The following is a 26,174-nucleotide window of genomic DNA, read 5'->3' as shown; positions in this document are numbered from 1 at the left end:
GATGGTTGCATACCTTCTTTGCGTTGTAGGCATCGTTTGGACGCCCGCGTGCTCACACATTGCCATTTGTCCATGCTTGATTCCGTTGTTGTCTTGCCACGCCACGGCATACGCATTTTTCGTCCCACTGGCAGGCCAAAGGAATCTGCTTGGGAAGCCTACCACTCCAAGCTTGATCGTCTTCCATGGCGATGTTCCATGGTCGTGTCATGAAAGTAGGCAGGTGTGGACCACCTAGCCGTAGCTGGGGCATATAAGACAAGGTTGAGGACTTAAGATTGATGCTATACACATCCTGGTATTAGGCTAAATAATGCATCCACTCTCAGAACGTATTCGTGTGTTCTAGTCCGTGAAGCAGTGCACAAGCAGGATAACGTCAAGAGCTCGGTGTCCTTTGACGTGAGGGGAAAGAAAAAAGAACCAATCCCCACCCTAATTCGAAGCCAGGAGGTACGTAGCCCAAAGACGATACTGTCACCCCGGACCTTAATGATGCGCTTTATGGTGCAGACAAAGCCAACTCATCTCTCTCAGCGCCAAGAGCGACGACGGTCCCGCACTCCCCCAGCAGCAGCATCGCCGGCCTTCCCGCTCGCCTGTACTACGCAAGTGACCAGCGAAGATATGCAGCCATTATTGCGCAGATCAGGCACCTGTTACACACGGACGACGTGCGGGGGCTAGAGCGTTGGCCGGAGGAGGGGAAAATCCGGCAATGTGGACGCGCTTGCGCGCAAACCACGCCTACTGCGGGATTAGTGTCATTCTAAGCATCTTTTAGGGTTTGCCCAAGACGCAGGCCCTTGGGCGGCCGCTTCCGTCATGCTGAGCTGTTTAGTTTTGATGGGAGCGGAGATGCTTCCGTTAGCTGGTGATAATGCCACTCAAGACGTGCCAGCGCATGCGCTGTTTCGCACATCGAGATTTGGTGCAGATAGAGACGAAGGGCGGGGAGAATGAGCAGCAACATGGTGCAGACCTTCCGTCATCTCCTCGGAGCTCAAAGGGCGCCATGGAACAGGTAGCGATGCCATGGTGCTCCTTCAGCTTTGCCGACTCACTGCAGCATCAACCCCTCCCTTACTTCAGAATGACAATGTGATTTTCATTAGTTCATTCGGAGGAGTCCCCACGGGAACTTGTTGCTCACCTCCTCCCGCTTGGCCCCGCTTGCGCTCTATACCCATTCAAGCTTCCATGCCCCCTTTCCGGCACGCTTTTGGCTTTTCCTTTGCCCTTTTTATCAACTTTTTTCGTGTAACCAAACAAAAACTTTTTGACGCTTATGGTCATGCTTGACAGCATTTGAAACGGATACACCATGAGCGTCCACATGGCTTGCAGAGGGATCATGAGCAGAGTGCGCAACCAGTCATACAAGATGGTGACGACACCTGGCTTTTTCTGCTGCCCGCCTCGCGCCGCCGCAGCTGCCAATGCGAGCGCATCTTTGAGCCGTGACTCAAGGTCCTGCAGACGGGCTTCGGTCGTCATGGTTTGAGTCGTGGCGCGCTTCTCGTAGCGGCGCACAGCACGGTTCAGCGCATCCAACTGAGGCTGAAAGGTTTGGCGGACGGAATTCACAACTTCGGCAGAATTGGTCGGCCCCGCAGACTTTTCCTTCTGTTTAATGGCGGCATTGGCGGAAGCGACGTCGGCCATGTGCGACTCGAGTTCGCTGAGGCGCCTGCCTAGGTCGGAAACGACGGATTCATCGGGTTTCAAGTCGGGCTCGGCTTGCTCGCGCACGACGCGCTGCAGATACATTGTCCTGGCACGGAGCATGCGGAGGAGATGGGATGCGGGGCGGACTTCGGCAGCGAGCAAGAATATAGTGAGATTGTAGTTGGAAACAAGACCTTCGGATGGACGCGACAGCGAGGCGCGAATGGCGTGGAGGAGGTATGCACCAAAGACTGGACCCAGGAAGCATGCGGCAAGGGCATACAGCTGGTCAAACTGCAGCTCTCTGACGGCGGCGACATATTCAGGCGAGCGTTCTGGGGCCGGGGTGTCTTGTTGAGCATTGTCGCTGTGTTCCGAGACAGTCTTTGCGTCGGCGGTGAGCGAGTCTTCGAGGACTTGGTCGTCTTCTGAGTCTTCCTCTGGTATGGTATCAGACAGGCCTATCCCGGCTGCTTGCACCAATGATGCAGGGGTGTGGGCGGCGTGATACCATTCCCTGCGTCTGCAGTCAAAAAAAAAGAAATGGGAGGGAGCGCGGAGCAAGACAGAGACATACCACGGCATGCGCACACACCAATTCAGCAGCAGCGAGGCCAGACCAAGCAGCAGAATGTCGGTGACGACAGCGCTGCCATTTTGGAAGAATATGCCGCTCACAGCAGGTAGGATGGCGAAGACCAGGGGCAGCGAGTGCCAGTGGGTGGGCTCGGCGCGGTCCAGCTTGTCGGCGTCGCGCGAGCCGGGATTGAGGATGTTGTCGGTGGAGTCGCGGATGGAGGAGAAGTCGGAGATGATGGAGCTGCGGCGGCGCAGAACGTGCGGCGGCGGGGCAATTGACGACGACGAGGCGGAGGCATCCCAGGGCGTGGTGTGGGAGCGCGGCAGGCGGTGACGCAGGGCGGGCGGCTGCTTTGGTTGCACAGGGAAGGGGCGTGCGGCGGCGCTGGAGCTGGCTTCAGGCGGGTCGTCGGCCATGGCTCTTTCTCTTCGCGCAGGCGCGGTCGCGTGCGAGAGCAGCTGGAGGGGGATTGCGCGCGGTGCGGGCGGACTCGGGGGCCGCGGCGAGGTGGGTGGCAGCGGGTGGGCGAGGGCGGGATTGCGCGTCTTGCATGGTGCGGCGCGACGGGAGCTGAAGACCAGCTGTGGCAGAGGTGGTGGTCGGACTTGGTCGACGAAGCGGCCCGCGTCACTGGGCAGTCACTGGGCAGTCCCGGGCAGTCACGCGTCGCCAGCGCTGGTGATTTGCGCCCTGACAGCACAGCCGGCCCCACATCCGCTACACCCTTCATCCCTCTGCCCTCGTCCTTCCAATCACCGCCCGCCCCCACCATTCCAGACCTGACCGGTGCATCCCCGCCATTCCTCCCCTGTCGCCGCCTGCGCTATCGCCCCGCCAGCTAGCACCACCGCGCCCGCCCCAGCTCCATATATTTGAACGCGAAGCAAATCCGGCATCAAGGGCGTCGTCCGTCGGGTCAGGTAGCCGGCAGCTAAGGAACAGTCACCTCTTCCCATCAATCGCTCTCCCCGCGCCCCAGCTCCATAATTGCGCCTCGCCTTGGTGAATGCGCAGCAAATCCGGCATCAAGGGCGTCCGTCGGGTCAGGTAGTCGGCAGCTAAGGAACAGTCCTAGTCCGTACACTTCCTCCCATCAATCGCTCTCCCGCGCCCCAGCCGTGTTGAGACCCTCGCCCCAAATCGCCCATGAGCTGCGTCGAAATGTCTCCTGACTCTTGCTGTCGAGAAACCCGTCCGCAAATATGTGTTGCTGGACGGCCGTGTTCCTGCTATTGACCCCCGGAAACGGCTGGTCGACGACTCACCCTCAATAACGACCGCCAAGCCAAACTGCATCGCCGCAAATCACTTCCCAGAAACTCACCCGCATCTTCTTATTGAGCTTATTGAGACCTTCTGTCAATGCCTGTATAGACATGTCTACACTGATCAGACTTACTTCTCCCGCCATGGCTTGCCCAACTCTTCTTCCTGCAACACAATCTCTTTGTCTCGTTGGCTCTGCTTCCAGCTCCGTCAATCCCAGGATTTCCCAAATTGAGCTTTGGAAGCTGCTGCGACTCGTTGCTCTCATTTCTGTCCGGCCATCTCAGCTCGACCGGGCCCTCTCGGAAGCCCCTCCCAACGGACACACTTTCCTCTTCGTCGACAATGGCTGAGGAAGAGTTTCCGCTCTATCCCGCCGCCATCTACCTTCCCCCAATTGCGGGTTTGGCCATCATCCTTGACGTTCCCCCTCTCATCTGGCATGTGCGCAACCACAACCTTGCTGCAGCTGCTCTGGTCGGCTGGTTCATCGCCTACAACTTCTTCGCCTTGATCAACGCTCTGATCTGGGGCAATGAAGATGTGCGCCACTGGTTTCCCGGATACGGTGTCTGCGACGTCGAGGTCTACGTCATGGTAGCTGGCTGGACCGGCATCAGCACCGCCCTTCTTTGCATCATGCGTGGTCTCGCCAAAGTCCTTGACACCAAGAACCAAGTCGTGAGGCCTTGTCGAGCCCAGCGTATCCGCCAATATCTCATCGATGCCATCATCTGCTGGGCTCCTCCCATCCTCCAGCTTGGCCTGTTCGACATCGTCAAGGTCTACCGTTACTACATCTATGACATTAGCGGCTGTGTGCCAGCCATCGACAACAGTTTGGTCGGCGTTGGTCTGATCTATATCTGGCCGCTAGTCATTGACTTCGTCGTTGGATACTACGCCGGTGCGTGTACTTGCTGACTCTCCTGCCAAAACACAAGCCAACTGACATGCCATCCACAGTCCTCGTCATCGTGCGTATGCATCGCTACCGCGCCGAGTTCTCGCGCCTTGTCCACTCACACAACACCACACGCTCACGGTTCCTGCGCCTCTTCCTTCTTTCAACCTTGATCCTTCTCGGCATCCTCCCCGCCCAGGCCACCATCCTATACTTGAACCTGCTCCACCCATTTCTGAAATACTCATGGTCACGCAACCACGACCCCGTCCAACGTGCCACGATCCAGCCCTATCTCACCCACGGCGAACCTATTCCCGACCGCTGGGTCAGCCTCGCCTGCGGCTTCCTCCTCTTTCTCTTCTTCGGCCTCGGCACCGACGCCTCGGACATGTATCGCTCATGGGCCAAGAACCTGAGCCCCGCCCGACTGTTCAAGAGAAGCGACGGCCATCCTCATCAAGGCATGTTCCACATCATCCGCAACGGCGGCAGCAGCAGCGGCAGCAGCAGCGGAAACACTCCCATCTCCCCATCCGCCCGCTCCACCTTCAGCTGCAAGACGTACCTCACCTCGTCCACCACGACCGCCCGCAGCAACAGCACCGCCGGGAGCGGCGGCAAATCCTTCTTCTCCCTCTCAAAGTCCCTCTGCAAGTCGCCCCTGGACCTGTGGCGCACGAGCGCCGGTGCCGACACCACGACCACGTCTTCGAACAACACCAGGTCCGGCAGCACCGCGCCCATCCTGCCACTCCATCATCACCGCCACCCGGACAGCAGCGACGGCAACCGCAACGCGCGTATTCCGAGCATCGCCACCGCCACTACCGCCGCCCCATCCGCTGCGCTCGCGCCGCCGACCATCGACACATCCATTTCGATGACGCCGCTCGCCAAGGCCATCCGGAAAGCCAGCGTCGGGACGCTGATCGAGGACGACGACGACGATGCCACGACGGTGAGCGGCTCGCCGGTGGTCGTGGTTGACGATCTGGAGAAGAGTGGCGGCGGCGGCGGCGGCGGAAGCGTATCAGCTGGGATCCGGAGGACTGGTGAGCTGCAGGGCCTGGGGATCGAGATGGTGGGGATGCGGAGCCCGAGGACGGAGCTGTAGAAGGATGGTGAAGGTTTCGTCTTTCTCCCTATCTATATTTTCCCCTCGCGTTCATAGTTGCATTGGTGGTATGGGGGGAGAGGCCGGGGGAGTGCCGTATAATAATTGGGTTGGTCCTCTGGCATTCGCACCGCGCGCGCGGTCATTGATTTCCTACCTTCGCGTGACAGGCATGCGTGGTTCTATCTTCGACGGGCCCCTGCACTCGTGTTGAAAGTCAAGCCGAACGCAGGCAAACTTCCCGTGGATTGCAGGCAAATAAGCCAGCAATCAGCATCCAGGTCTATAAAAGACTGGCAAATAGCATAAATAAAATCTCCATGCGATCTATTTAACTACTTGTTGGAGAATGAAGGCCGGTCCAAAATTTAGTTCTTGTTCAAATGGCTTCCCATGGAATTGGGGAACATGGGTCTCATAAGGGTTTTTCCCTGCCGTCCACCAACATCCACAATCCAAACACACAAATAGGGTCGATAGCGTAACGTATGTACCATTAAACAAGTATATACCGAGAACCTAAAGCATCCAGTCATCACTCCTAAACATCTCATATCCAACCCTCCCCTCCCCTCAGTCGCTCACGACTCGCCAAAGAAAAAAGTCTTTTTTTTTTTAAAAAAAAAAAGGAAAACACCTCATCACAACCTGAACCCGCCCGCGCTCCTCCCCGCCCAAAACCCGGTCGGATCCACGCTCGCCCTCACCCCCTCCGCCAACGCCCTGCTCTCCGCGTCCAACCGCCCCCAATAGTCCTGCCTGAAATACCCGTCGTTCATGAACAGCGGCCTATACACGTCGGGCGCCCTGCCGTCCGCCACCGCCGCGTCGACGATGTCCTTCATCCCGCCGTACAGCTCGACGGTGGCCTCGTCGGCGGCGACGTCGACGGCGGACAGGCCGCGGAGGTACGAGTAGTCGAACTCGAAGATGATGCGGTCGGCGGCGTCGTCGAAGGCGATGAGGTCGCCTTGGGGGTCGACGGCGCGGGCCTTGCTCGCGAAGGAGGCCGGGTAGGGCTGGAAGGCGAGGGAGGCGACGAGGCCGGGGATGGCGGCGTGCGACTTGGAGGTGGTGACCCAGTGGGCGTAGCACTCCTCGAGGTGGGCGAGGGTGGTGTTGACGGCGGAGTCGGACGCGTCCTGGGCGAGGAGCGGCGTCGTTTCGGTGGCGATGGTGTAGGCGGAGCCCTTGAGGACGGCCCAGTTGTTGTAGGAGAGGAGGTCGTAGTAGGAGCGCGTCTTGGCGTTGTTGATGCCCGGGTTGAGGTCGGTGAACATGTCGAAGACGCCGGCGGGCGGCGAGGGCCCGTCGTAGAAGAGGAACATGATCCAGATGTGGACGAGGTTGGTGAGGGTGATTTCGGACGTGAGGATGATGCCGGCCTTTTCGTCGGGGTAGTTTTGGGTGAAGTTCTGGAGGGCGGCGAGGAGGGCCTTGTCGGTGGCGTCGGACGCGGTGAAGATGAGGTTGCCGCCCCAGACGTCGCCGATGGGGTGGGCCTTGAGCGTGTAGGTGGTGACGACGCCGAAGTTGGCGCCGCCGCCCTTGAGCGCCTTGAAGAGGTCGGCGTTGTTGGTGGCCGAGGCGGTGGTGATGGTGCCGTTGGCCAGCACCAGCTCGACCTCGACCAGGTTGTTGGCCGCCCAGCCGTATTCGGCCGTCAGGAAACTGAGCCCGCCTGGAGGAGGAGGAGGAGCAACGGTCAGTTCTCTTCACTCGGGCATCGGGTCCGTACTGGAAGGCTGGAAGAACTCACCGCCCAAGATGTAGCCTCCCACGCCCACGTTGCCGATGCGGCCGCCGATGATGGTCGTGTTCGTCCCATCCAGCACCTTGTGCACGTCCTCCCATCTGTTTCCTGGGCCGACGCGGACCGTCATGGCGTCCCTGTCCAGGGTGACCTCGTTCAGCTCGGCCGTCGAGATGAGTGGGCCGCCGTCGATGCTCGAGAAGTTCTGGTTGGGGTTGTGGCCGCCCGACTTCACCGCGAACGTCTCGTTGTTCTGGCTCAGCGTCTTGATGACGGTCGACATTTCTGCCGCCGAGGCCGGCTTGATGATGCAGGCCGGCTTGAGGGCCGCGCAGCCAGTGGACCTGGGAGAGCAATGAAATCAGCGCTGCGTGGTCAAAAGTTCTTTCTCACACTTGGACAGCCCACAAGGAACAGAGTGCGGTCAATCGAGAACATACCAGTATTCATTGTTCTCTGTCGTGTAGTCCAAAGTCAGAGGCAGGTCAATGGAAATGCTAGACATGCTCGCCAGGGACTGGCACGTCAGCGAATCAGCATTCGCGACGGCACCAAGGCCCAACAGCGCCGCGGCGGCCACGGAGCGAAACGAAGGCATAGCTTGTGCTCCCAAAGCTACGCTGATCAGGCTCCTGTTAAGTCGGACGGATCCCCCGCAACAGGCAAAGGAGAAGAGGCGGAAACGACAGATCAGATCTCTGTTATAGGCACAGAGGCGAGCTATAGCTCGGGGATAGATGCAAACGAGGGCAAGAGAGCGAACGAGGGGAAGCGAGCGTGCGGGTGCTTATCGGTGTTGCGGGAAGGCAGGTGGGCTGGGTAGGCATATGGCATGGTTATATTCACAATAGGGGATACTCGGTCCGCTGCCAGTGTCCGGGACCGGCCATTGCATCCTTCTCTCGACCGCAGCCCAGCCATTGTGCATGACGAGAGGGCAGTCTCCACACCATGACGGTTAGTCGGCGGACGGTTAGTCGGCGGGCCGTTGTATTAGGCCGGCATCAGCAGGGGCCCCACGGCTAGTCAGCTTGCGGGCATGTCACCCCAGGCACCAGGTGGGCGTCGACTCGACCCGCTGACAGGGTTGATGGCCGGGCTCACCAATACAGAGGAGGCCACACAGGGGCCTAGCCGCTGTCTGACATCTGCAACTCGCGTTTTACTGGGTGATTGGGCGGCAACGGGCCACGTCCATTGCTGGTGAAGACGTGCTACTGGACCGCCCGCCCGGCAATGTTTCGATTATCGCAGTGGCGTGCCATTGCTGCAAGGCTGTGAAAGTGTTGGATTGCTATTGCATCCATTGCCGCCGAGGCGGCGGGCGCACTAGCTGCAGTTCAGGGGCCGGGAGATGGCATTCAGCTGGCAAAGACATGTTGGCTTGCCGGATTGGGAGTGCTCGAACGACCAGGAACCGATTATTGGGCCGGAAGTAGGTCCACGATGCTGATGCGGCGGCCGACGGAGCCGCGTGCCGAGAAAAGAAGAAGCAGCGCGAAGTTGGGGCTGGCAATTTCGCTTGGTAACGATCGCCGTCGAGCAAGATCAGCAACAGCATCGCCGGAACTCCATCGCAGCGCTAATCCCGGGGATGCTGTCGATTCGGACAAGATCGCTGGTCCAAATCCGTCTCCAGCCAACACGTCCACGTCCATGGCGCAGTCGTCGGACAGAAGGAGGTCTTGGCCTTGATAACTCGACGCATCCTCAGGGTCCTCGGTCCGCGACGCGTGCCAGCGGTGAGGAGCGCTGGCCAGGCGAGAGCTGGCTGTTCGTATAAGCGAGCATCAATACTTGTCCGGAGAAGGCCCCGTCGCCTGTTGTATAGAAAAAATGCCCGATTCGCCACGGGCCGGTACTTGCTGCCCCTGCCCCCACCCCCATCGTGTCACCTACCGTCAGGCTCTTGCCTAATAAGCAGCCCCCCGGCATCTGGCCAAGAGCGTGATATTTCTGCCACTTACCTACCTTCCCCATGCATCATCAAGCCCGACACAGCTTCGCGTCACATGTGAGCAGGCTGGAGAGGTTATGCGCAGTCGAAGAACATGTCCCGACGTACGTGGTAGCGTCAAGCAGTCGAAGCAGAAACAGACGTAGTCGTTGGGGAGCCAAGGTAGCACACAAGCAATCCGCATTTCTTGGCCCTAGTATCACGTTATCCGTATTGTGCCAGACTTGGGTATCATACTACGCGCGCTTCAAGCCTTCTCGTCCGGCAGCACGAACAGCTCCACAACCCGGCACATCCGCTGCCTCCTCGTCTGCTTTTCTTTGTCTTTCAAATTCGCCTTCTCCGGCACCCGCACAATCGCGTCCGCAAACGTGCTGGACAGCCCCCGTTCCACGTTGAGCGTCTGCATCTTCTGCGCTTCGCTCGCGCTCCTCACCCTTCCCGCCACTCCGGTCAGAGTCCGCCTGAGAGGGCTCGTCGGGCCCTTGAGCGCCTGCTCCATCCTCGTCGCCGAACGCACCTCCGCCGCGATGCGCGCAAGCATCGACGTCAGGAGCACGAAGCAGACGTTGTGGTTGGGCGCGCCCGCCATGATTTCCAAGATCCACATGCGCTCCTCCTCACGGCTGAGCTGCTTCTTGCTCCGCACCTGCTCGTCGTAGCCCGTTTCTATCTTCTTCCACAGCTCTGCCGGCACCACCCCGTCCTCGAGGCTGCGTAGGTACAGCGTCATCGTTTCTGCGAGGCATTCGACCCGCAACACCGCGGAAGTCTCTGGCTCAAACGCTTGCTCTAAAGCCGAGTCCGTGTCGAGTGCGTCAATGATGGCGCATTTGACCGAGTCACGCTCGGCGGCGTCCTGTATTGTCCACGTCTCCGGCGCAAAGGGCCAGCCACCGCCCGAGTTGAGCTGCGCCTGCGACAGCCAGGGCGCCTTTGTGCCTTCTTCGTGCTCCGTCATGTCCCACTCAGCCATCACCCGCTCGACCAGGTCTTCTAGAACCTCCGTCAGTCGGAACAGTTCCCGGGGAGCTGACCACTTTACCCCTGCCTGTTTGGAGGGACTGTCGCTGCTGCCATTGCCTTCAGGTATCTGCCCTTGCAGTTTCCTGATGCCGCCTTCGGGTATGCGGATGAGCTTGTCGATGGACCGAGCGAGGCTCGTTTGAAGCCAGCTGGCGCGCACCTGTAGAAAGTGATCGCGGCCGTCAGAGACGCGCAAGACGAGGATGTCCTCAAGTTGTGCCTTCCCGTCATTCAGCTCGTGCACTAGACTCATACTGTCTACCTTCAAAACCATATCAATGTTGCACGCATCACCAGGCTCCAGTGTATACGACGCAGGAGTGTTCGGTCGCGTTGGTGTGTCCGCCTCTCGGTCGAAACGCAGCGTGAGCCACGGTGGGGGTTGAACTTCGCTGCACTCCTCTCCAGGGTTCCCAAAGAAGCTGATAGTTGCAGCAACTTGGCCGGTGTTGGCCACTGTCACATGCCGTCGGCGTACGCTAAGATACTTGGCGTTGCCGAAATCCACTCCCTCAAAATCTGTCTTTGAATCATCCCTCGTCCCATTCTTACTTGGGTCCTTCTCGACGATCAATGTGACGCCTGGTCGCCCCTCGTTCTCCGCTCGATCCAGCTCCCAAGCAACTTCGGCGTGCACCTTGGCTTTCAGTTCCGGCACGACGCTGTCGTATTTGAGCCTGAAGACAGCATCCAGAGGCTTGTGGTCCGATGACAAAACCCGTTGGTGTGCTGTGTAATACTCCAGTGCGATCTCGTCCTCGAAGCCATCTTTCGTCAGCACTGGAATGGGATCGTCCCGGGCGTCTGTGGCCTCGTCATAACCAAAGTCGCCATCCGTCTCTGGGTCATACTCAAATAGGACGTCGTTGTCGGCGTCCTTGTCTAGACCCTGTTTCTTCATTTCCTCGTCCCTCTTTTTCGCCTCCTCTTCCTCCTTGACTTTGGCGTAGTAGGCCAACCGATCGCGGCGTGTGCGGTACAAGATACGGTCGCACCAGCTCGGGCAACGCCGCTTCTCGCTTGAGTCGAATATGCCCACTGTGCCCACATCGTACTTGTAGGTGGGCAGGAATTCAATATCACCTTCCCGCCATCCATCGTAGAAAGCTTTCCGCAGACGCTGCTGCTTGCGCAGCTCGTCGTGTGGCAGTAGAGACTCGATAGTTGCCTGAAGCGAGGCAGGATCAAATTTGGCTGCTACAATCACTTCGGGCTCTGCTTCGGGCTCTGCTTCGGGCTCTGCTTCGGGCTCTGCTTCGGGCTGGTCCTCATTGCTCGACTGCTCCGAGATTTCAACCGCGGTATCAGAACGCACGTGGCCAGAGGAAGCAATGTCCTTCTCGATCTTCTCTGCTTGCCGCTGAGAAAGGTCGTATTCGTTTCGTGTATGCAGCATCAAAATTCGCCGCACGTCTTCACCTGGCATGCCGCCCAACCGGTAATTGAGGTCGCCGATCCAGAAGGCAAAGTCCTCGTCGCCAATGCTTTCGGCGCTGGCCTGTGTCACGCCGAGAGCGTCGGTAATCGGGTCGAATTTGGTGCGGCTAACAACCTGGGCAGCATCCCAGTTGCGCCTTTCCAATGACGTTTTGTCTGCGCCAGCCGCCAAATGCGAGTTGATGAAGACCAAGCGCGTTGTCTCGCCCAGCACTATTCTAGCCGTAACGGCCCCCTTGTTCCCCATGTACCCCATGAGGCCGGTCCCGACGCTCGTTGTGCTCACGGCGCGTATCTCGGGGGCAATCGAAGGTGCGGCGTAGACAAGCAGGAGCAGGCCAATGAGCTGCTGCTCGGCGACGAGCTGGTAGCCCTGAGGCAGATCATATTGCATGGCGGCCTTGAATTTGGCGGCGGTCGCAGGGTCGGTGTAGGGCCTCAAGGCTTCGGCGGGCGAGGAAACGTCGAGGACCTCCTGCAGGCCCAACACGTATAGAGCAATGTCGTCGTCAGCTGGTACGCTGGCATGATCGTTCTTCGGCAGCGTCGATTCCTCGTTTGTGTGTCGGGCCTCTTGTTCGAGGGGACGTTCGCGCAGGCCATCGTCTACGGTATCGCCAGCCTGGGGGTTATTTGGATCCGAGACGCCCAGGCCTGACAGAGCCTCCTCGACGCCTTTTCCTCCAACAAACCAGCCGCCCAGGTCTTTCTCGGTGCCCTTGAACGCTGCGACGTTCCATGTTCCGACCTTGATGCGGATCTCCTTGGGGCGCACGTACTCGTGACGCCGCTCGTGGATTGCTTGCCAAAGATTCTGGGGGGTCGACGAGGGGCCGGGTGCGGTGGAGGGAAAGGCGCCCGGCATGGGCTGGTCCAGGTCGGGGGTGGCAGGCTCTTCGGACGACATTGCTGGGGACGGCGCAGGGAAGAGGGCGGGTTTGGAGATCTTGCACCTCACATGGCAAGCATCAGCAGCGCTGGGGCGTGGCGGCGGCGGGGGCAAAGGTCTCAGGATTTACGGAGAGCTGTGGGCGGCGAGGGCGGGACGCGGCGGGCTGGTGTGGCTGTGCGGCGGGATGACGCACAGCGCAGCAGCGGGCGGAGCTGCAGCTTGGCTTGGCCAGCGGCGGCGGGCGCCAGTGTGCCAGCCAGCCAGCCAGCGAGCCCCGACGCAGCCGTTTCGCCCGCTTGGACCACCGGCCACGAAAAACAGCGGGGCTGGGCAGGGCACAATAGCAACCGCCGCCGTCACTTTCACACCCAGCGCCCATATATTCTGCGCCGCCCGCCGCACCACCAGCTGTTCTTCCATTCTTCTTCATCCACACACACACGGCTTTTCTTCACAGCTGACAGCATCGTCCCACGCGTTGATCGCAAGGCCCTTTGTCGCTACACAGCTGTGCTCACTGAACGCTCATCCATCCTCACTCGACTACTTTCGATCCTCATCCCCGTTCTTCCACTCTTCCACTCTTCACCAATCACAATGGCCCCCGCCAAGAACAAGTCGCGCGCTGCTGCAGCCGCATCCGACTACGAGACCGACTTCCCTTCCCAGAACTCACTCGCTAACCTGGCGCCGCCGCCTCACCGCACCAACGAGGAGCTCAACCTGGCTGTCCTCCGCCGTCACTACCCTGACCTGCTCTCCATCGTCTCCATTGCCTCGTTCTGCGTTGTTTACGCTTTCTCGCCCGAGACCCAGGCCTGGGAGAAGTACGGTGTTGATGGCACCCTGTTCATCAACCAGCTCATGCCCTCGGATGATGGTATTGCTCGCTGCTCTGTCATCGTATTCAACCGCCGCTCCATGGAGAAGTTCTCGGTCGAACTCAAGTCCGCCGACGATGTCGAACTGACCGATGACTATGTCATCCTCCAGAGCCAGCACGAGGACGGAAGCCTCCAAATCTTCGGCCTCTGGATCTTCACCGAACCTCACCCCTCCTCCACGGCCCGTGCTCGCGAAATCAACGCCGAGATCATCAAGCAGTGCGCTGCTCTGGTTGACAACAGCCGCAGGACCCTTGAGGCCATGAACAACGGCTCGTCCTCTGAGCCCGATGAGCCTGAGAGCGTTCCCATGGGCCGTCAGCTCTCTCTCCGCGAGCTGTTCGGCAAGCAGCGTGAGGCTGACGCCGGCTTCTCGATCCACCACCACGAGACCCCTACCATTCAGGCTGCGTCAACCCTTCCGACCATCCCCAGTCATCCTCGTCCTCAGGCTCAGGCAGCTCAGCCGGCCGTCCAGCAGTCCATGGCCTCCTCGGCCAATGCTCCCACCCCCCGATTCACCAACACGCCGGACACGGACTTCTTCTTGTCGGCCCCCAAGGTCACTCCTGCCTCACAGACTCAGGGCCAGCGCAAGGCCAGGGGCCACCCTACCCGCCACCAGCAGCCCAAGGAGGCATCGCCCGTTGCGGCCCAGTACACGGCCGACTACGCGAGCATGGATCGCACTGAGTTCTTCAACGTCTTCAACAAGACTCGCGCCGAAGGCTGGTCTGGTTCGTAACTTGCTCTTGCGTTCCTCCCCCCCTCTTTACGATTCCCATTGATCCTACATCTGCAGTGATCAACACCCCCTTTGGATCCTTCTCAGTCGGCAACTACATGCTGGCCCAGGACGCCTTCTTGGGCTACAAGAACAACCTTCAGGCCGACAAGGTCGAGAGTGAGAACCGCAAGATCACCTTCGAGTCGACCTTCACTCCGACTGTTGGTGGCAGGAAGATGATCTCCCAGAAGGTCGTCTCCAAGTCCGTCACCAAGCTGTAGATGTAAGTTCACTCGCTTTCGACTTGAGTCAGAATCTCTTACTGACTGATACAGTGACAGCAGCAGAACAGAGCAAGTCGACATGGGGTGAAGTTGGCATGGGTGAAGTTGACATGGGTGAAGTTGACATGGGTGAAGTTGGCACGGGTGAAGTTGATGACATGGGGTGAAGTTGGCACGGTCGAAGTTGACACAGTGGATGTCGACACAGCGGATGTTTACTCAATGGCAGTTGGCACGATGCGGACTGTTTGGTGGTTTGAATTAAAAAAAACTTCTTCTGGTGGAAAAGAACTGGTATATATGCTTTAACAATGGCGAGCTAGCCTCGAGCTAAGCCACGCCCAGGCCACGAGGGCCGCGAAGAAAAAAAATCAAACTGTTTCTTGTCTAACGATCTCCTCTATGTATCTGGCCACCCTCTCGGCCACTGTAATGCTGTGGTTTGGATCTGTGATTCATCGCGCGCCAGTCAGTCAGCCTGTGCCCAAACGTTCCGGCATTCCAAGATGCTCCAAAGCATTCATTCTTCCACAGCGCCCTTCTCGAGAAAGTCGGATAGGAGAAAGAAGAGACAGAGAGAAAAAAAAATAGAAGAAACTCACCGATGCAAAACCCATGCGGAATCCCCGTCTCATCCACCTCCATGACGGGCCTCCACCTCTCGGCCTCACCCCTCTGCGCCCTCGTCCGGCCCCTCTCCCTCATCAGCTCGTCCCTCGTCTCGTCCGCGACCCAGTGGTCGTCCTTTCCAAACAAGAAAAACAGCTTCGTCCGCGGCGGCACGGCGCCGACCGCGGGGCTCGGCCCTGTTGTCGCCGCCGCCGCGGAGGAGGAGGCGGAAGAAGAGCCCCAGACCTCGTCGTCCCAGCGGTCGGCGGTGATGGACAGCAGCTCGTCGGCGGCGAGGTGCAGGGCCTGGCGGACGCCGTGGGGGGATTTCAGAAACTCGGCCGTGGTGCGGGCGGCGTCGGGCGGGTGGGCGAGGACGAGGGCGAGGAGCTCGGCGAGGAGGAGGGTGGGGAAGAAGAAGGTGAGGACGTGGGCGAGGACGGAGGCGAGGACGGGGAGGGTGGGGAGCGATTCGAGGAGCATCTGTTTGTTTTGGTTCGTTGGTTGATGAGTTTTGTGTTTGTGTGTGAGAGAGGAACGATCTGGTTCCTTTTTTTTTACGGCGTTTCTTTCTTTTGATTGGAGAGAGATGTGGAGAAGAGAGGATGAGAGAGAGAGAGAGAGAGAGAGAGAGAGAGAGAGAGAGAAGAAAAAAAGAATTTGATAGGGTGATGGAAACAACGTACGGTGAGCTTCATCCCGCTGCTGCTTTTGGCAATGTGCGTCACGGTCGGGAACAAGCACACGCCTCCCACGATCCTGCCTCCCTCCTTCTCCTCTACATCGGCGTCCTCGGCGTAGGCGCTCGCGTCCAGCATCGTCACCGGGCCGTCCACCGCCTCCTCCTTCTCGCTCTTCTCCCGCGCCCGCCTCTGCTTCACCTTCAACGACTCCCGCCACCGCTTCACCACCTCCAGCGCCATGTACGCCCCCACTGAATGCCCAATCACCACCACCCTCGTCTCCTCCCCCTCCTTCCCGTGCGCCTCATCATCATCACCACCCTCCCCCTCCTCCCCCCCTACCCCGTTCACCAGCACCGCCGACGACGACCCGGACCCGGACCCGAACCTCTCTCCATCACCATCGTCGTACTCCTCCTCGCCCTCCTCCCTCATCCCCCTCACATGGTCCCAAAGCGCCCACTCCACGCCATCCACCTGCTCCCTCAGCCCAAACGGCGGCCGCTTCAGCCTGCCCCACCCGCGCTTGCTGCCGGCGCGGGCCCTCCCGTCCTTGGCGTTGGCCGGCCAAACGCTGCCTCCCGCGCTCTCGGCGCCGCGCGCCTCGAAGCCCGACAGGCTGCGGGCGAAGACGTCGAAGGCGTGGCGCGGCGCCAGCGTCGGGTGCGCGGTGAGCAAAAAATGCAGGTGCGACAGGAACAGGTCGTAGTAGCCGACCAGGCCCGGGTTGCCCGTGACGAAGTAGATGAGCCAGCGCTTGCGCGGGCCCGCGGCGGGCCCGAAGCGCTCGGCGAGGAAGGTGTTGGTGGTCGGGGACGTGGGCGGGAGGGGCGGCGGGGACGAGGCCGGGAGGGTGATGATGGTCGGTGGGCGGGTGCGTTTGGGCATGGTGGGTGGTGGGTGGTGGTTGGCTGGTTTTTTTCTTTTCTTTCTTTCTTCTATTTTTATGAGAAGGGGAAAACGGTATGGAAAAACGGAGAGAGATATGGAGAGAGATATACAGAGAGAGGGAGAGAGAGAGAGAGAGAGCGTGTGTGCTTATGAGTATGTAGGCGGATGAAAAAGGCTAGGAAAATAGTGGGGATGGTGTTGTTGTCGGTGTTGATAATGCAGATGCAAGGAAAGGTGGGGAAAGAGTGGATGATTTGAAGCGGCGCCGGCTTTCTATCCGTCGGGCTCAGCGAAGGGATGCGGTGAAGCGGCGCGTCGGTAGATTTCGAACGGCGCGTTGCGGGACTGCCGCGTGGGTAGGTCGGGTGGTCAGCGGGCTGGTCTGGTCGACCGGTCGATGGCGCGGCGGCGCGGCGGGATTTAATGCAAGCCCTTCCCTTTTGTTTTGCACGGGCTTGGCGAAACGGGAGAGGTCCGCTGGGGACCCGAGGGCGTGTTTCGGGCACGATGCACCATGCACGATGCAAACGTCTGGTCTCGGCGACGTCGAGCTGTCGAACCCGCGGGGTCGATCAGGGGCCTGGCCAATTGGGGCCTGGGGCTCGCCGGGGCGCGGGGGCGCGGGGGCAGCCGGGCGGAGACGGTGAGGGCAGACAGCTCGGGGCGCAGCGACAGGCGGGCAGAAGGCGGAAAGGGTCACATAGGAGCGGCGCGGGCGGGCTTGGTGGATGATGCGTTGATGTTCGGGGATGTGGGAACACAGCGTTCTGTTGGCCTGGAGCGGCGGCAGCAGGGGCAGCACAGGGCAGCACAGGGCAGCCGGGGCCTGCGCAGCCGTCTAGCCGCAACCGGTAAGAGACTCGCCGGCGCTCGTCGCACACCGCGCTGGCCGTTGCGCCGTCGCGCCGTCACCGTCGCCGCCAGGCCTGATGCGTATGTACCGTAGAGGTCATTTTCTTCGCGCTGGCAGCCGGGGCATGGCACATGGCAGTCATGGCCCACTTGTGTCATTGCCGATCGACTGATAACCTCACCGTTGCAATTCTCCCGTGCGCTGCGTCTACCTAATCTGTATCTGTCCTGCCAACGGGAACATGTGAAAATCGCCGTCTATCCAATCCCATCAATGAGCGTGCGCGCCCCACTGCAAATCCCAAACATTGCCCAACACCACCCTCTTTTTTCTTCACTGCTCGTTCTCCGTCAGCAGCTCGACCTTGGCGCACCGCTCCGTGTCAATGCCCAGGTTTCTGATGGCGTCGTGCCACTGGAGCTCGTAGCACGATTGCTGCCCGTCGCGCTTGCGCCGGTTGCCGCCGCCGCCGCCGCCGCCGTTCTTCTGCTGCTGCCCCTGCCCGTTGCCGTTGTTGCCGGTGTTGTTGTTGCCACTGTTGCCACTGTTGCCGTTGTTGCCGTTGTTGTTGTTGCCATTGTTGCCATTGTTGCCATTGTTGCCGCCATTGTTGCCGCCCTGCGACCATGCACAGCCGGGAGGCGCGCCGCCCTTGGAATGCGCCCGGCACACCACCCACCCGTCGAACCGGTCGTTGTCCCACGTGAGCGAGCCCCAGCCGACCTGCATGCGGTGCGTGCCGACGCTGTTGGTGATGAAGGCCGGCGAGTAGGCGTCCATGTCGTTGTCGCCGAACATGGTCAGCCCGGAGAACTGGCACCTGCCGTGCCACAGCCCGACCGACGACGTCGACGAGTCGTAGAAGAAGCGTCCGCCATCCGCCATGTTGCGCGAAAGCGTCGGCACCGAGCTGCTCGCGTCTGCAGCCATCCCCAGTCAGCATCCAGATATATCTTGCAAGGAAGAAGGAAGGAGAAAGAAAAAAAAAATCACTTACTGTACTGCGACTCCGCAACGTAGAGGTTCTCGAACTCGGGGCTGCCTGCGCCGCTGACAACGTGCGTGCGCAGCCGGAACAACTTGCCCGGGTGGTTCAGCACACCCTTACATTTGTCCGCCGGCGGCCACTGCGGCGGCTTGTTGCACGCCGGCGACGGTCCTCCACAACTAGCGGTAGTGGTAGGAGGTGGAGGAGGAGGTGGGGGAGGAGGGGGAGGAGGAGGGGGAGGGGAAGGCGAACTGCATGGCGTCGACGACGACGACGATGACGTTGAGCAGCTGCTAGTAGGAGGCGGTGGGGGAGGCGGAGGAGGCGGAGGAGGCGGAGAGGAAGACGAACTGCATGGCGTCGACGACGACGACGACGACGACGACGACGTTGAGCAGCGGCTAGTAGGAGGCGGTGGGGGAGGGGGAGGGGAAGGCGAATTGCACGGCGTCGACGACGTCTGGTTGGAATCATCATTAGATGACGTGCCCGACGGCGGCGGCGGCGGCGGCGGCGACTTCTTGCACTTCCCTCCTCCGCAACTCGGAGGCGGCGGAGGCGGGGACGGCTGGTTGCATCCCGTCGATGGGCAGCCGGTAGTAGAAGGCTGGCTGCACCCCGTCGATGGGCAGCCGGTAGTAGAAGGCTGGCTGCACCCCGTCGATGGGCAGCCGGTAGTAGAAGGCTGGCTGCACCCCGTCGATGGACAGCCGGCGGAAGAAGTCTTGCTGCATCCATTGTTGGCACACAGATTCACAGAGGTGGACGAAGTCGTGCAGAGCGTGGTAGGTTGGAAGCCGTTGATACAGCCGGGCGTTGTCCGGCGGGCGTTGACCACGTCGTTGGATCCTTGGACCTTCTGTCCCGCCGCGCTCTTCGGCTGGCAAGTGCTGGTCGAGAACTGGTAGGAGATGTCATGACAGTCGCAGAGCTTCGCACAGAACTCGACGCAGCTTTCAAAGCTAACGCCTTCAATAGGATCGCGCTTGGCCAGCTTTCTGTAGTTTCTGGGAGGCTTGTAGCCTTGCGGGAACTCGATGTTGTACGACTGGTAGTCCGAACCACACTCGAGGTAGAATTGGGCGTTTTGCACCGATTCCGCAGTGTATGTTGAACCGTTGGAAGCGGGGCAGCTGACCACTGTTGGCATGTTTGTCGGCGCGCTGCTTGTGGAGCTGGAGCTCTCTGAGCTGGAGCTGGAGCTGGAGCTTTCTGAGCTGGAGCTTGATGAGCTGGAACTTGTGGTACTTGGCGGCATAGGCGAGACGACGATTGTCGGAGGCGGCGGTGGGGGCGCACTCGTCGTCGGAGGCGGCGGCGGCGGCACGCTCGTCGAGGGAGGCGGCGGCGGCGGCGCACTGGTCGACGGAGCCTCCGACGTCGTTGCTGTCTGCAGCGGCGTTGCCGTGATGCACACTAACGAGGTGCTTGCGCCCGCGTAGCTCGTCGACATGGTCGAGCTGCCGCCGGCGCTGCCGTAGGTGACCGCGTAGACGTCATTGCCGTACCCGTCATTGCCAATCTTCGACTCGCTGAACTCGCTGTCCGGCCCTGCTAGCGTACAGCCTCCGCCCGGCGTCGCGTAGCTGGTGTTCGTCGCGACGGGCGTGCTTGTATAGCACACTGTCTGGGGGGCACCTGTAATGGTGTTGTTGGCAAAGCTTGCCTGTGTGGCGGTGGAATTGCTGCCCGTCGAGCAGGGGTGGCCGGGCAGTACGGTCGAGGTGTATGTCATAGCCTAGCCGGGTTAGCTACGCCCGTACGTTACTTCTTATATACTCAATCGACTCACCGCCCTTGCTACGTGCACAAGGTGTCGCGCATTGATGCCAACCATCTTGTCGGCAGTTCTCGGCAAACGGCCGCAACTTGAAGCCCAAGACGGAGCCTGGGTATGGGAGATGGTTGAATAATACGTCGCCTGGAAGCCCAAGGCAAATTTTGTATCCCTCTTCCCCTCTTTATAGTGCTCTTTCAACACTTTCTGAGACGCTGCCCAACAGCACAAGTCAAGTAACGCTAGGCCTTCGGTTTCCAGATAATAGGTCCAAGTCAAGGGAGAAACGAGGCATTTCCTTTCCAGTGACAGGCTCTAGACTTGGTGCCGCTTGGCAGTACTACCGCACGGTTGGCGTAATGTTTGCATCCTGACTGGAAGGTCATACCAGGCCAATTCGTCTAGTATTGAAACAAGGACGAGGTAGTCGTAGCTCTTATCCGCATGTTGTTTGTTTTTGTTTTTCCCGTGAATGTGTCGTGGCTTAGTGTTCTGATAGACATTCTCCCTGTTACAACATCAAGTGAACGCCCAAGTCTGGTTCGTTAGCTGGTAGTGTACGGGAGCGAGCGGGACGAGTGTCGTTAGTCTCCAAATTAGCTAGCGAACATCTGTTTGGCGATGGGTTGCTATGGTCGTTCAACAAGGAGAACGCTGAGCGACCGTATGGTTTTGCATCGCACTGGCCGGAGCAACCATCGCTTTTGGAGATAGTGAGCCGGGGCAAGGCAGTCACCTAGCGGCCATACTAGGACAATGGCCTCCTTATCGAGCGTCATTATTCAACAGATATCCCTTTACAGCACGGATGCCAAGCCCATTAGCGAACAGAGCCTTCAGAGCAGGAATACGTCTGCTTACTTGCCTTCAATAATATCCAGGGCCGACCCAGACAGTGGAAAAAAGGCGCACTAGAAGGCGTTGGGATAATAAAGACGTTAGGCCCGTAGCGGCGCCAGTCCCCACCGCAACCCTTCAAAGAGCTGCCAGTTGCTACCTTACGTCCACTCACATCAGTCAAGCCTGTCAGTCAACCCATAATCCCTTATCAACGTGCTCGCTTGGTATCCATTGCAGTAATCTTGATGAATGGGGTAAATACGTCAAAGCGGCAAGACGACCAGAACTTCGAATGGGAATTGTTTTTGTTTGGTGCCAGCATCCGACCACACACCTTCGATGAACCAAAGTTTTCAAACAACGCCGTTGCTTATGCACATCCACCCTTGCCTCGAAACCCGTCCGTGATGGGACTTACTACTACTCCTCGTCGTCGTCTAGCCCGCCCATTGGTGTGTCCGCTTCGCCGCCATTGTTGGCCGGTGCAGCAGCCCCACCATCCTCATCTTCATCGTCATCATCAACGACGCGTTTCCGGTTCCTGCTCGCTGCCGGAGCCCCTTCATCTCCACTCTCCGCGCCCGGCCGCGGCGAGCCGTCCTCGGCATCATGGACCTTCGCAGCCAGGGACTCGTTCGCCGCCTGCGCCGTGTCGTCCAGGTCCGAGTCGTCATCGCTTTGCACATATTCGCTCGACTTGTACTTGCTGTTTTGCACCTTGGTGGCCGCCGTCTTGCGCTCGAGCTTTCTCTTCTTCTTCTTGCGCGGCTTGTCGTCATCCGAGCCGCCGGGCGTTGCCGAAGTCGTAGTCCGGCGCCTGGAGCGACGTCCTTTTCCACCGGCATCGCTGTCGGAGCCTGCTTCCCCCTCACTGTCCGAGTCGGCGCCCTTCTTCTTGCGCTTGCCACCACCACCTGCGCCGCGGCTCTTCTTCTGACGTTTCTTGCGCTCGCCCGTCTCCGAGTCTGTAGTCATCTCGGCCTCCTGTACGCGCTTCTCTTCATCAGCACGCTTGGCGGCGAGTTCACGGTCGCGCTCCTGCATCTTCTGGCGCTCCTCTTGAATTTGACGGAGACGCTCGGCTTCGGCCTGTTCCTTTTGACGCTTCTCCTCCTCACGCTGCTTGATCTCAGCTTCGCGCTTCTCGCGAGCTTCCTTGAGCTTGTTAGCATTCTTCTCCTCGTACTCGCGCTGGCTCTGGATAGCGCGCTCGAGCTGCTTGCGCTGCGTGTTGCGACCCATGTTAGCACGCGCTTCGATGTCTTGGCGCGGGAACGGCGGGTTCGGCGATTTGGCGATGGCACTGAATGCTTCGATGGCATCGTCCAAGCCTTTTGCTGCAGCCTCGACTTCCTCGAGAGTACGGGCGTTTTCGGGAAGCGTGTGGATGAGCTGGGCGATTTGAATCTGAACGAAGGCGACGTTGAATTTGAAGTGGTCCTGTTCCGGAGCGACCTCGAGAGCCTGGAAACTTGTTAGCCTTTGTTCCTCCAATCAACTCTCCGTCGCACTCACTCTTTGGGAGTACTCCAAGGAGGTCCTCATGGCTTGACCACTCTTTTCCTGCTTGCCCTTAAGTAGCCAGACACGACCAAGACAGGCAAGGATAGTGGCATCGCGTGCACGGTCCTTTGCGAGCGCTGCCTCATAGTTCTCGATGGCGCGAGAGTATTGCTTGAGCTCGCAATAAACGTGACCGAGGTTGATGTAGACACTTGCGTCCTTCATGGTCTCCCTGACCTTGGTGAAAAGCTGCACGGCGCTGGCAAAATCCTTGTTGCACTCAATGAGCGCAATGCCTATGCCTTGGGCGGCATAAGAGTTCTTCGGGTCTAGCTGAAGCGCCTTGTCGAAGAATTCAACAGCCCTTTGATACATCTTGCGCCGCTTGTCCTTATCCTGTTCGGTGTCTCTTCGCATCTCGCGAGCGAATGCCAGATAGATGTTGCCCATTCCTGTGAGGGAATACCGGTCGTGCTTGTCGTAGTGCTGCAGAGTGTGTTTGTAGTGCCGTTGTTCCTGGTCTTCGTGGATGTTGGCTGTCCGTTTCTTGGCCTTGCGCTGATACCAGCCGTACAAAGCGCGCACTTCCAGGTTCGTGGATTCCGCCTTGTACAAATCCGACATGGCCTTCGGGCCCTCGTCCTGAGGACTCTGCCGAAGTTTGATGTACGTAAGACGAATATTGGCATCCACATAGTCGCCGTGTCGCTGAAGAAGGCCCTCGTAGACCTTCTTAGCCTCGTCCAGCATGCCCTCGGTCTCGTAGGTACGAGCCAAGCTGTAGGAAATTGTAGTCACGAGGGCATCGGTGTCCACGGATTGATCCTTGTCACCCACCTTCACGCAGGCGTTCAGAGCGGACTGGAACAGCTCACGGGCCTGGGCGTATTTCTCCTGTTGGTAGTAGAAGCAGCCCATGTTGTTGAGTAGTTGAGGTGGTAGATTCTCGCGAAGGGCATTGAGGTGTGTCCGCTTCGCCTCTTCGTAGACCTCCTTGGCGACATCGTAGTTTTCCTGGTTTGGGTCCGGTGCCTGCGGTTCATCTGGTCGGTCCTCTTCTGGAATCTCGTCCAATTCCATCTGCTCAACATGGTGCAGACACTGGAGGCTCTTCTCAGGATGGTCGGTCTCGTACAGGCGGGCAAGGTTGAGAAGGACCGCGGTATCCGGAGAGACCTTGCGCTTGGGATCTCTCCAGGCTGATCGAACACTCTCGAGGAGAGAAATGGCTTTCTTCAGCTCATTTGATTTGTCCTCTTTCGAGTTCGAGGCTTGAGCCGCGAAGACATCTTCGGCGTAAAGAGAGCCCAGAAGAATCATGGCCTCGGTGCTCTTGCTTTGCTGAATGATCTTCTCGAGCCGAAGCTTGGCACCCTCGAAATCTTGCATCATAATCCGGATCTGAGCCATACCAAATTTGGCCGGGAGATAACCGCGATCTTCGCCGCCACGTGCAGTGTCGGCCCTCTGGTAGTACTCAAGCGCCTTGGAAATTTCGTTCTCATAGTGCTCCTTCCTACCGAGGAGATACCAACCGTCACTGGCAACGGCATTGACGTCGGTGAAGTCGATGGACCGTCTTGACAACCGTTCCACCTGGGCCATGGCTTTCCTCATGAGGAAGTATCCACCAAAGGTGGCACATGACAGCGGGTATTTGTCGTCCAACTTGAAGGCCTTCTGCGTGTATTGCGTCATCGCTTTCTTGTAGATGGGAGCGAACTCGGGCGAAGTAGTCGAGTATTGAGAGGACACGTTAAGATGGTAAAGGCCAAGGAGGATATTGGCGGTCTTGGAGTCCGGACACTACAAACCCCGTCAGCCATGTTCCGCATCTTCGGCGCACAATGACTTACCAGTTCCAGCGCTCTTTCCCACGCATTCTTGGCGTCTTCCTTGTATCCCAATTGCCAAAGACAGCATCCGATACCGATGCGGGGATCGGGGTCCATCATGTCAGGAGCTTGACCAAGGACTTTTTGGTAGGACGCCAGAGCGTCGGCATACTTGCCAAGCGAGTACTGGACTCTCGCTTTGCCGAGCATGGCCATGAGGTTCTTGCCTCCGTACGCGCGAAGAGAGTCGTCGAAGCACTTTGCCGCTTGGCGCAACGCATCGGTGCGCTCTGCGCTGTCGGGGGCGCCCGATTTTGTTTGAGTGATAGCAGAGGCGCGGAGGAGGTAGAGAACTCCGCGAGCGAGGAAGAGGGGGGCATAAGAAGGACTGATGCGCGATGCGTCGTTGAGGTTTGCGGTGGCGGCCTGGATCCACTGCTCCTTGGTCTTGACTTCTGGCCCAGTGTTGTCTGCAAAGTGTCAGTCAAAGTGAACAGGAACGCAGTGAGGGAGCGTGCGCTCACCTGGTCTGAGGCGAGGAGCCTCGCGGCACATGCAGAGGTTGAGCCAGAACAAAGCGCTCAGGATGCTGAGCTTCTCCTCGGCGCCGGCTCTGCTAAAGGCGTCGCGAGCCTTCTGCAGGATGTCGATGGCCAAAGCGGTTCTGTGCTGCTTGGCATAGGCGAAAGCAATGGTCATCCACGTTGACTTCACCACGTTCTCGTTCTCCAGGAGAATGCAGAGCTCCGTAGGGTCATCGTTCAGTTCGACAAGATCGATTTCGACCTGCTCGACATCCCCTCCTTCGTTGACCGTCACATCAAGGACGTTGGGAATATCCGAGAAGCGCTTTGGCTCGATGGTGCCATTGGCAGAGCCATGGCCGTTGACGCCGTTTCCGAGGCCGTTCGGAGCAGTCATGGTGGGTTGTATCCGCGCGGAGGTGAGGAGGACGCCGGGTCTTCGAGAGGGCCGAGGCGCGGGGGGATGGAGAGCGCGTTACACGCCCATTAAGATCGCGCCGGCGGTGCGGAGAGGAAGGTTGCGGCGATGTTCGGGTTGGAGGTGAGGATGCGGAAGCGTATGGCGTTGGCGCGATACAAACGAGCGTGAATGCAACACCCAAGCTGCGCGACGCTCGCCGGCCACTCTGGTCTTGGCGCCCCGACCGACCGGCGCGCGGATCCCTGCCGCCGATCGGCTATCGCCATTGCCGAACACCATCTCAAGCACCTTCCCGGCCGTGCATCGCCATCCGATTCACGGGCGTTCTCATGTCCAACGGACCTTGCATACTGGTCAAAATCAACGCCTGCCTCATGTCTTCCAACGTCGAGTTGGTGAAGCCGCCCGATACCTACTGCACTGCCTGTCCCTCCATCGCAGACATTGTTAGTAGTCACCTGCCTAGTCAGGCACATGCAAAGACTCGTTTTCTTCCTTGAGCTTCCATTCGACACTAAAGTCGAACGTTGCATCTCACTCGTCAATGCCGTACATTCTATCCGCTCTACAATCACGAAGCTGCTGCACCGCTCGAGATGCCTGTAAAGTTGGAGGAACAGACAAAGAAGCACATGCCATTGTCGCCACAACATTCTGCCTACCTAAATCGCGGAGCCCACCACCGGCCCGCCGCACCGAGCTTAACCCGATAATGTGCATGGTTCCGGAACGTCACCGTCCTCGGAAACTGCCTC

At 59.2% G+C, this 26,174-nt stretch overlaps 8 protein-coding genes across 8 annotated transcripts; 2 read left to right on the top strand and 6 right to left on the bottom strand.

The window, feature by feature from the left end:
* Window positions 1-1,149: 1,149 nt before the first annotated feature.
* On the bottom strand, window positions 1,150-2,664 carry BKCO1_4600038 (uncharacterized protein; the record flags this gene model as incomplete). Its single annotated transcript, XM_020276296.1, has 2 exons — window positions 1,150-2,185; window positions 2,246-2,664. 2 exons carry the CDS (start codon window positions 2,662-2,664, stop codon window positions 1,150-1,152), a joined length of 1,455 nt encoding a protein of 484 aa, XP_020127824.1.
* Window positions 2,665-3,859: 1,195 nt separating this feature from the next.
* BKCO1_4600037 (a-pheromone receptor) lies at window positions 3,860-5,535 on the top strand (the record flags this gene model as incomplete). The annotated part of the gene is made up of 2 exons (XM_020276295.1): window positions 3,860-4,421; window positions 4,481-5,535. The coding sequence occupies 2 exons, from the start codon at window positions 3,860-3,862 to the stop codon at window positions 5,533-5,535; spliced, it is 1,617 nt and encodes a 538-aa protein (XP_020127831.1).
* Window positions 5,536-6,176: 641 nt separating this feature from the next.
* On the bottom strand, window positions 6,177-7,886 carry BKCO1_4600036 (fad binding domain-containing protein; the record flags this gene model as incomplete). The annotated part of the gene is made up of 3 exons (XM_020276294.1): window positions 6,177-7,216; window positions 7,295-7,632; window positions 7,729-7,886. The coding sequence occupies 3 exons, from the start codon at window positions 7,884-7,886 to the stop codon at window positions 6,177-6,179; spliced, it is 1,536 nt and encodes a 511-aa protein (XP_020127830.1).
* Window positions 7,887-9,492: 1,606 nt separating this feature from the next.
* Window positions 9,493-12,615, bottom strand: BKCO1_4600035 (phosphatase family protein; the record flags this gene model as incomplete). Its single annotated transcript, XM_020276293.1, has 1 exon — window positions 9,493-12,615. One exon carries the CDS (start codon window positions 12,613-12,615, stop codon window positions 9,493-9,495), a length of 3,123 nt encoding a protein of 1,040 aa, XP_020127829.1.
* A 582-nt stretch (window positions 12,616-13,197) lies between these two features.
* BKCO1_4600034 (decapping enzyme dcp1) lies at window positions 13,198-14,492 on the top strand (the record flags this gene model as incomplete). Its single annotated transcript, XM_020276292.1, has 2 exons — window positions 13,198-14,221; window positions 14,287-14,492. The coding sequence occupies 2 exons, from the start codon at window positions 13,198-13,200 to the stop codon at window positions 14,490-14,492; spliced, it is 1,230 nt and encodes a 409-aa protein (XP_020127828.1).
* Window positions 14,493-14,866: 374 nt separating this feature from the next.
* On the bottom strand, window positions 14,867-16,675 carry BKCO1_4600033 (mfs transporter; the record flags this gene model as incomplete). Its single annotated transcript, XM_020276291.1, has 3 exons — window positions 14,867-14,922; window positions 15,098-15,587; window positions 15,791-16,675. The coding sequence occupies 3 exons, from the start codon at window positions 16,673-16,675 to the stop codon at window positions 14,867-14,869; spliced, it is 1,431 nt and encodes a 476-aa protein (XP_020127827.1).
* Window positions 16,676-17,864: 1,189 nt separating this feature from the next.
* On the bottom strand, window positions 17,865-20,356 carry BKCO1_4600032 (glycoprotein x; the record flags this gene model as incomplete). The annotated part of the gene is made up of 3 exons (XM_020276290.1): window positions 17,865-18,451; window positions 18,529-20,257; window positions 20,312-20,356. 3 exons carry the CDS (start codon window positions 20,354-20,356, stop codon window positions 17,865-17,867), a joined length of 2,361 nt encoding a protein of 786 aa, XP_020127859.1.
* Window positions 20,357-21,556: 1,200 nt separating this feature from the next.
* Window positions 21,557-25,395, bottom strand: BKCO1_4600031 (rna polymerase ii transcription elongation factor; the record flags this gene model as incomplete). Its single annotated transcript, XM_020276289.1, has 4 exons — window positions 21,557-22,600; window positions 22,652-24,445; window positions 24,496-24,944; window positions 24,999-25,395. The coding sequence occupies 4 exons, from the start codon at window positions 25,393-25,395 to the stop codon at window positions 21,557-21,559; spliced, it is 3,684 nt and encodes a 1,227-aa protein (XP_020127826.1).
* Between the last annotated feature and the right edge of the window lie 779 nt (window positions 25,396-26,174).

This window comes from Diplodia corticola (assembly GCF_001883845.1).
Source record: "Diplodia corticola strain CBS 112549 chromosome Unknown scaffold46, whole genome shotgun sequence".
Taxonomy (NCBI): domain Eukaryota; kingdom Fungi; phylum Ascomycota; class Dothideomycetes; order Botryosphaeriales; family Botryosphaeriaceae; genus Diplodia; species Diplodia corticola.
The sequence above is the reverse complement of the archived record's forward strand: the minus strand, read 5'-3'. Positions and strand labels throughout refer to the sequence as shown.